Here is a 9,324-nt window from a genome sequence, read left to right on the forward strand (position 1 = left end):
AGAAAGTGTTTCCTCTATTTAAGTTTTCTAAAGCATTCGTATAGCATCGATATTATTTTTTCCTTAAATGTTTGATAGAATTCACCAATGACACCATCTGGACTTGGAATTTTCTTTACGGGAATCTTTTTAACTACAAAATCAATATATTTGATAGATAAAAGTCTACTCAGATTATCTCCTTCTTCCTGAGTGAGCTTTGATAGTTTGTGTCTTTCCAGATTTGTCCAATTCATCTAACTTGTCACATCTATTGGTATAAAGTTGTGAATGATTCCTTATTAGTCTTATAATGTGTAGATTCATAGTGATATTACCTCTCTTATTCCCAATATTGGTAATTTATGTCTTCTCTCTTTTTTTTCCTGACTAATCTGCCTAGATGTTTAATTTTGACCTACTTTGACTCCCAATTCCATCTTCTCAACTCAGGCTCTGCCTGGGTTGTTCATTCTTGTGTTATGGCCTGGTAACTCTCTAGGTAGTAAGCTAGAGCGATTTTACAGTTTACCTCATTCGTTTCCCTTTTTTTCATGAATCTTTTGTGGCTGATGAATGATAATTGAAAAACTTTGTTTATATATTTTGTCTTTATGTCAGTGGTTTCTGGATAAAGGTCAGTCTGGTTCCTTTTATTTCATCTTTGTCAGAAGCAGAAGTCTTCAATACTATTTTCTACCTTATTATATTTATTTTACTGTCAAGCTGGTCTGTTGTGCTTAACTATAGAAACTATTTCACTGTTATTACTAGGAGTGAAAGGGAGACGTAAGGTCCTTCATAACTTTTCAGCTCTCACTTTTGTACTCGGAAGGACATTCAGATGATAAAATTTTGACCAAAACAATATGCTAGGAATAACAACGATACAGAACAAATCCAAAGAAATGGAGAGGAGGATAACTAATAAATTCTCAATTGTAAAGACCCAAGAAAATATTATTTGACAAGTATTACTTACAATCTTTTAATCTCAGAGCTAAAGGAAGGCATGATAGTTTAGGCATAGAAAAACTAGACTGACTTCATAGTAAGTTGTCATGTCCCATCTTGAGTTATGGAAAAGAAATATTAGGGAAGCTCATGATGCTAGGGGAAATACTTCTCTAACCTTTAAGGATTAACATTTGCTATCAGACTGAAGAAAGGAATAGGTGTATAAACCTTTTTTTTTTAAGACCATTTTTGGATCTGTCTCAATATGACATTTCTGATGCTGTTACACAATACTTACTTTCTTCCCTTTTGTCTGTATTTCAGGTTTTCTATCTCAACTGGTCTCTGACAAGCCCCTGAATGAATGCATTCGTGCTGGCCACTATGCAGCAAGCGTCATAATTAGGCGGACTGGCTGCACCTTTCCTGAGAAGCCAGACTTCCACTGATGGAAAAGCAGGAAACCCAAGCCCAGGAGTACAAACACTGCCCTGATTGCCTCCTGAGAATTCCTAGACTAATAAAGAAGAAAACCATCTGCCATCTTTTCCTACTGTATAACGTTCATTCTTAATTTAGAGGGTATAGTAATGCTCAGTAGACTCTTTATTCTCTCAACAAACTAAAAAATTGTTTATTTCCAGAGTTTGATAGTGCCACTGAAATGTTAATTAAACAGGAATATAACATTTCGATAGAATTTTTATTTAATTTTTGGTTACTTTGTAAACTCATGAATATTTAGCAAATTGATCAGGTTTTTTTTTACATTTCTGCTTTGAATGCAGATGCAATTTAATATAAGAGATTTTTAAAGGAATTAATTCTAACATCAATCTTTAGCTTTTTATACAAGTATATTTAATTTAGGAATGTGTGTATGTGTACACATACATACATTCATACATATATGTACCACATATATACATGACAAATAGTCAAATAGGTACATTTATCAAAAATATATATCTTGCCAAATTATGCCAAATAATCTCTTCAGTGCATACTCAAATATATAATAAACTTTGGATAATTAAGTAATTTGCCAAATTCTAAGTTATATTGCAATATTCAAATCATAATCTTATATTTACTTATGGTACTCTGTAATTTGATACAAATAAAAACTTATCATGTGGATTTTTTTTTCTGTCTTTGCCCTGTGCTCAACAAACTAAGGAAGAAAGATCATTATTTAATACTGGGCCCTGAAATGATATCTAATTTATTAATGGAGATAGAAAGAACAACAACATAATACATAGAAAAATAATATTGGATACCAGTAAGTCACTATTTTAAGGAAGACAAATGGTATAATAGAACCTTTGGAATCAACTTAATCACCTTTATATGACCTTGGACAAATTACTCAGCCTCTTCGATCTTCAATTTCCTTTCTATAAAATGGGATAATAACCCCTTTGTACAAGGTCATGAGGTGATTTGAGAGAGAATACCAAATATAAAATACTTGGCACAATGCCTAATAAGTGCCTGCTATTTTTATCATAATGATTATTGTTGTCGAAGAAGAAAAAAATAATGTAAAACTGAATTTAAATCATAGAAAAAGGTTCGAGTTTTTGTTTTGTTTTATGTTTAGGTAAACTTTAAGGTCACCTATGCTTGCTTGTCTTTTTTTATATTATTGATATATAATTCGTATAACATAAAATTTTCCATTATAAATTATGCAATCAGTGGTTTTAGTATAAGCACAAAATTGTGTAGCCATCACCATTATCTAAATCAAGAACATTTTAATCATCCCCAAAAGAAACCCTGTACATCCCAATTCACCCCATTCCCATCCCCTGGCAACTGCTAATCTATTTTCTGTCTCTATAGATTTGCCTAGTCTGGACAGTCATAAAAATATAGTCATATAATGTGTGATCTTTTGTGTATGGCTTCTTTCACAGCATTTTTTCAAGGTTCATCCATTTTGTAGCATGTATCAGTATTTTTTTTGGTCAAATAATATTTCATTGTATGGATATACCATATTTCGTTTATCCATTTCATTAGTTGATGGAAATTTGGGTTAACACTTTTTTGCTATTATGAATAACGCTTCTTTGAACATTCAGGTACAACTTTTGTGTGCATGTTGACATATGTTCTCAGTTTGGGGGAAAATATACCTAGGAATGGAATTGCTAGGTCACATGGTAACCTTATATTTAACTTTTTGAAAAACTACCAAATTTTTTTCCATTCTCACCAGCAAAGTTTGAGGATCCCAGTTTCCTTACATCTTTGCCAATGTTTGCTGTTATCTCTGTTTAAATATAGCCATCTTGGTAGATATGAAGTAATATCTCATTGTGGTTTTGCATTTCCCTAATGACTAATGAAATCGATCATTTTTTCATGTGCTTTTTGACCATTTCTATTTTTCTTTGGAGCAATGTCTATTCAGATCCCTTGACCATTTTTTTGATTGAGCGATCTGTCCTTTTATTAAGCTGTAAATGTTCTTTATACATTCTAGATACATCTCTTATCAGATATATGATTTACAAATATTTTCTTCCATTCTGTGGGTTGTTTTTACTTTCTTGATGGTGTCCTTTGAAGCACAAATGTTTTTAATTGATATGAAGTCCAATTTATCTGTTTTTTTCTTTTGTCACTTGTACTTTTGATTTCCGATTTAAGAATCATTGCCTTGCCCAAGATCACTAAGAATTACACCTCTGTTCTCTTCTAAGAGTCTTATTGGTTTTGCTCTTACATTTAAGTCTTTGATCCACTTTGAGTTTACTTTCATAAACATATGAGGGAGGGAGTTTAAATTAATTCTCTTGCATGTGAATATTCAGTTGTTCCACTCAATTCACTTAATTGAAAAGATTATTTTCTCCACTATTGATTTGTCTTGGCACCCTTGTCAAAATCCATTGGCCACAAATGAAAGGTTTTATTTCTGGACACTCAGTTCTATTCCATTGGTCTGTATGTCTCTCCTTATGCCATTCTAGACTGTCATGATTACTAGAACTTTGAGCAAGTTTTGAAATCAGAAAGTGTGAGTCTTCCAATTTTGTCTCTCATGCAAAATTAGTTTGAGTGCTAGAGTATCCTTATCATATTAAAAGTACTACAGAATGTCTTCCTTGAATAAATAGGAGGGACCCTGAGAAAACTTTTTCTACCCTTTTTTTTTATGAGAAACTCTCATACTCCAAGACTATTTATCAAGTATCACTCACCAGCTAGGATTTTCTGATAGTCTCTATGTATAGGAGGTTCCAAATGATGCTATTTGGTAGTACTTACATGCACACAGATCACATAACTTTCTTGTAAAAGGACATAGTTGTTGGGATGTGTGTATTTTGTCCTTGAGCTTATGGCATACTTTTTTAGTTCTCTGTTTTGGTAAAGGACAAAGGAAAAATAATGGCTTACAGACTGGGTCTCAGGAAACCTGCCTCTGACTGTTAGGCATTCTCTGTGGCCTAAGTTCTTCCATCTTGGGATGAGGAGTAGTTAACCTAGTCCCACTTTATAGCACCTTGGTTTATCAGATATTTGAGGGAGGACATGTAATATGGGAGAAGAATGATGATGTTGTCAAGAATATGTGGGTTCTGATCCAAGGTTGGCTTCAAATAGCTGTGTGACCCTCTTATTCTATGTAATTCATAAGTTGCAGATTCTTTAGTTGTGATATCCCTAAAGTATAGTTATATTATGGACCACTGGTTTGAACAAGCTTGCTTCTTTCTATGTGGGAAAAGGTGGTTCTTACCTGAGGAGTAAGCCAGAAAAACAGGTCATTCATTTGTGTGTCACAGGCAAATGAGGTGAGCACAGGAGACTGATACCTCAGGGGTGGCCTAGGTGATCTGGAGAGTTAGGACTTTGAGGTCAGTTTAGTCTCAGCCAGTGATCAAGGTTGCCAGAAAACTGCTTCTGTGAGGTAGAAAAGAGGGTGGTACAGAGCATTTGGAGACAGGCTGGGTGCCTGAATATTAATATAGCAGAGTTAAGAGAAAAAGTAAAATAGAGTGGCTATTGTGTTTTCTTCTAGTTGTTACACCTGTCTTCATGATATGTACCTTTAAGTACTCCTTTATTTCTCTTAAAGAATCAGAAAAGGGTAAGACTTTCTTTTTAGATCAGAGTGAGGGAAATACATTCTTTATCTGAAATAAAGTCCAAGCAGCCTTGGCTAAAAGCTATGATTTTCACCCAATTTGGGGAAGCAAGTGTTGTAATTTTTTACTCTTTCAGAACAGATATGTATAATATAAAGATTGTTTTAGACATACACAACCTGCAAAGGAAGCATTTGTTTGGTTGTCAGTCTAAAAATATTACCAGTGTTGAAATATAAACATATACACTTTATCATTTCTGTTACTCCCTCATATTCAGAAAAGGTATCTATTTAATAATATTTCCACTGGATAAAATAAGTTTAAAATGTAAGCAATTTCTTTATGATTCAGTAGTAGTTCTATGTTCAAGTCCTTGGCTTTGTGTACCCTTGGACAAGTTCTTAAACTGCTCTGAGCCTTCGTTTTCTCCACTGTGAAATGAGGAAACTATATCCACCCCCAGTGAGGGAGTATTAAAAAATGTGTGAGTAAAAATAGTTTATAAATAGTAAAATGAGTTTAAATATGAAAAAGGTTGATATTTTACAAAGGCACCAAAGCAACCCAATGGGGAAAGGAAAGTCTTTTCATAGGCAATTCTATAACAACTCGATATCTATATGGGGAAAGAAATGAATCTTTGACCTTTACCTCATAAAATACATAAAAATTAGAAATGAATCATGGCCATAACACAAAATCTAAAACTATTAAGGTTCTAGAAGAAAACATAGAAGAATATTTTCACAGCTTGGGGGTAGGCAAAAGTTTCTTAGGACTTTGATAGCACTAACCATAAAGGAAAAAATATTGATGAACTCCAAAAAAAAAAGATTTTTGTTCATCAAGACACCATTAAGACTATGAATAAACAAGCCACAGTACAGGATAAAATGTTCACAACACATATATCTGACAAAGAACTTATATCCAGAATGTACAGTAAATTCTCACTTAACTTCATTGACAGGTTGTTGAAAACTGATACGTTATTCAGTTTTACCATAGGCTAAGTAATATAAATAACAGTTACGTTCCTAAGGCATATTTCTGTATATCAGTTGGCCTATAGTAAAATTGGTTAACATAGCAGTTTCCAAAAACCTATCAACGATGTTAAGTGAGGACTTACTGTTTTAAAAACTCCTACAACTCAAACAGATGACCTTACTAAAGAAAATATATGAAAGACCAATAAGCCATGATGAAGTATATGACATCTTTATTCATGAAAGAAATGAACATTAAAACCTCAATAAAAGACTACTGCACTAGAATGACTAAAATTTAAATGACAACACCAAATGTTGGAGGGGATGTGAAGCAACACTGCTAGAGAAGCGTAAAATGGAACAACCACCTCAGAAAAAGGCCCGGAAGTTTCTTACAAAATTAAATATATCTATTCTTTGATCCAGCCATTTCACTCCTAGTATTTACCCAAGAGAAATGAAAATGTATGTCCACAAAAAGACTTGTATTAGATTGTTTATAGCATTGTTATTCATTGTTGCCAAAAACTGGAAATAGGGTAGTTACCCAACAGCAAGAATATAGATAAAAACTGGTAGATTCAAATAATGGAATAATACTCAGCAAAAGAAAGAAATTAACTACTACTGATGAAATAACATGAACCAATGTCAAAAATGTTTTACTGATTGAAAGAAGCCAGATATGAAAGAGTACCCCCTATAAGATTACGTATATATGAAATTCTAGAACAGGCCAAACCAACATATAGTGAAAAATATCAGAACAAGGGTTGGCTTTGTGAGAGAGGAGAGAAGGGGAAACTGGGAAGAGAAATGGGGCTTTGTAAGCTGATAGTGATGTTCCGTGTCATAATAGGGGTTACACAGGTGTGAATATGTCAAACTCAGGGAATGTTCTACACACACAAAGAAGCCTAAGCAAATACTGAACTCTAGTTAAAGATATGCATACTGATAGAGATGAAGTGTATCGATGTTTTCAACTTACGATGAAGTGCATCAAAAAATAAGATGAATGAAAAAATAAATAAACGATAAGGCAAGTACAGCAAAATGTTAATTGTAGAATCAAGGTATTAAATAGATGAATGTTTGCTGTATAATTCTTTGTAATGCTTTTCAACATTTCTATGTGGTTGAAATTTGCCCTAATGTTGGGAAAAATGTAAGGTACTTAAATAGGAAAACCCATTAAACTTGATTGATATCAGCATCTCAAAGAAAATAAAATAGCAAATGACATAAAAAAACATATCTATTTGCTTCAAAATGTAATTTTGTCCATGAATTCTGTAACAACATTAACCAATCTTGAGCCGCTTCAAGTTTCTTGGTGTTACCACAATCTCTAAGCTCCTCTTCTGAGTATGAAACATCCTCTTTTCATCTCCCGATTGACCTGGCAATTGAAATATTCATGATCTACCCCTGCGAACACCAACCAGACCTCTCCCAACCCAGACCCCTAAACTCCCTGCAATCTGCTTCGGCCTCCTCTGAAGCATCCCTTCTCCTGCCACCAGAAAGTTTCCAATGGCCAGTTTTCATTCTGTACCCTACCTCATCTCTTCTCAGTATCTAATGGAGGACCATACTCTTCTGAAACTTCTTACTCCCTTTTATCCAAGCACTTTTCCTCTTTATCTTGCCTCCTTTACAGCCTCTACTTTAGGAACACCTCCTCTGTCTTCTTCAGTGTTGAGGCTCCATGCCCAGAAACTTTTTGTCACCTTTGGCTCCTCCAAGATAACCAATTTGACTCCCACGAATTCACCTATCAACCGATGACTCTCAAATCTATTTCTAACTCTGACCCCCTTCTGAGCTTCAGGCTTGAAACCTAAAAGTCATACCTTGGGATATTCCGCAGACATATTGTCAAAACAGACCTCACCTTTTCTTTAATACCTAGAGTCAATCTATTCCTCCTACTTTTTCTATCTCCATTAATAGAAATAATAATTCTTGACTTTTTTCCTTCCTCACTCATATATCTCAGTTCTCTTTTCAATCTCTTCCTTGCCTCTTTATCCCCTCAGGTGTAATTTAGACCTTCATCATGTCTAACTAATTTCCCCAACTCTGGTTCTTTTTCATTAGTCCCCCATCACCATGAGAGATGACTCGCTAAAGTAGAAGAAACACAATCGTATTCCCTGGTCTGTTGAAATTCCTTGACCATCCACCCCTTATCCACTTTAACAGCCTTCCTATCGCTAGTCCTCCTTGTAACTATGCTCATGCCTCTACCTAGATTACTGTCTTCCTTCTACAACTACTAATGTTTCAAGATTCATTTCAAAAGTTAATTTCTTTAAAAAGTTGTTGCTAAACCTCCTAGGCAATTCTTTTTTCTCTCAAAGTGCATTGCATATTTCCTTATTGCAGTTTATACATTCATAGTGTACCATACAGTTGTCTATTGGTGTATTTGTCTTCTTTTAAGACAGGACTATCTGCTGCCACATAGAAGATGCTGAGTAAATATTTGCTCAGTGAAGGCCTTACGCACTTCTCTAGATCTCTGCAGTGAGTTAGAGACAGAGATAGCAGGTCGCCAAGGATTTTAACTGTCAGAACAGCTATAATTGTTCCTATTATCTAGTTATACTTCTGCTCACATTCTCCATACTGGAACCCTTCCTTCTCCATTCTTAGAAGTCTGTCCTGTAAGTGGGCAAGAGAAAAAGGTACCCAAGTTTCCACAGCTGGACCACTTTCTTTCTCTAATCACATAATCAACATGGTCATGTGGGATGGTGTAAGCTTTTATCCTTTGTGGCTTTAATCCTTTTTCGACTCAGAAAATGCTATCGTGTAAGGGATGTGGAATTCAAAAACTGGGCTCTAGTCTAACCAATCCTTGCACTAACAACCTAGTAAGGGGGGAAATGATTTCACCACTCTAAGCTTTAAAATCACTTGGTGCAAGACACTTGTAAAGACCTAGCACAATATATAAATATGTATCAGTCATTCATTTATTCAACAAATATTCACTGACTGCTTACTAAGTTTCAAGTAATGTGCTAAATTCAGATACAAATATATAGCACTCAATAAAAATGTGGGTTTGTTTTCTTGCAAGTGTGTTCTGGATTTTCTGATGTTTTAATATTCTGTTTAGTGCTGTTTCCTCCTCTACCCTGTTCTCCGTTGGCCAAAATAATTTTTCTCTGCATTTCTCCTTTAAGGTCTGCTAAGTAGCATAAAGTGGTAGTTAATGGCCTGGGCTGTAAAGCCACACTTTCAAGGTTTGAATACTCACTTTTCCACTTTTT

The 9,324-nt window shown here is 34.5% G+C and overlaps 1 protein-coding gene across 3 annotated transcripts in view; it reads left to right on the top strand.

Annotated features, from left to right (window-relative positions):
• ADK (adenosine kinase) overlaps nucleotides 1-7,295 on the top strand; it is a 475,283-nt gene extending 467,988 nt beyond the window's left edge. For 2 of the 3 annotated variants that reach the window (XM_023527928.1, XM_023527927.1), the window contains exon 11: nucleotides 1,261-7,295. In XM_023527928.1, the coding sequence (XP_023383696.1) occupies nucleotides 1,261-1,296 (36 nt within the window). In that variant the 3' untranslated portion in view covers nucleotides 1,297-7,295. The remainder of the gene's footprint in view (nucleotides 1-1,260) is intronic. The other variant, XM_023527929.1, reaches the window with a different exon arrangement.
• Nucleotides 7,296-9,324: the final 2,029 nt, after the last annotated feature.

This window comes from Pteropus vampyrus, unplaced genomic scaffold (assembly GCF_000151845.1).
Source record: "Pteropus vampyrus isolate Shadow unplaced genomic scaffold, Pvam_2.0 Scaffold20, whole genome shotgun sequence".
Classification (NCBI taxonomy): Eukaryota; Metazoa; Chordata; class Mammalia; order Chiroptera; family Pteropodidae; genus Pteropus; species Pteropus vampyrus.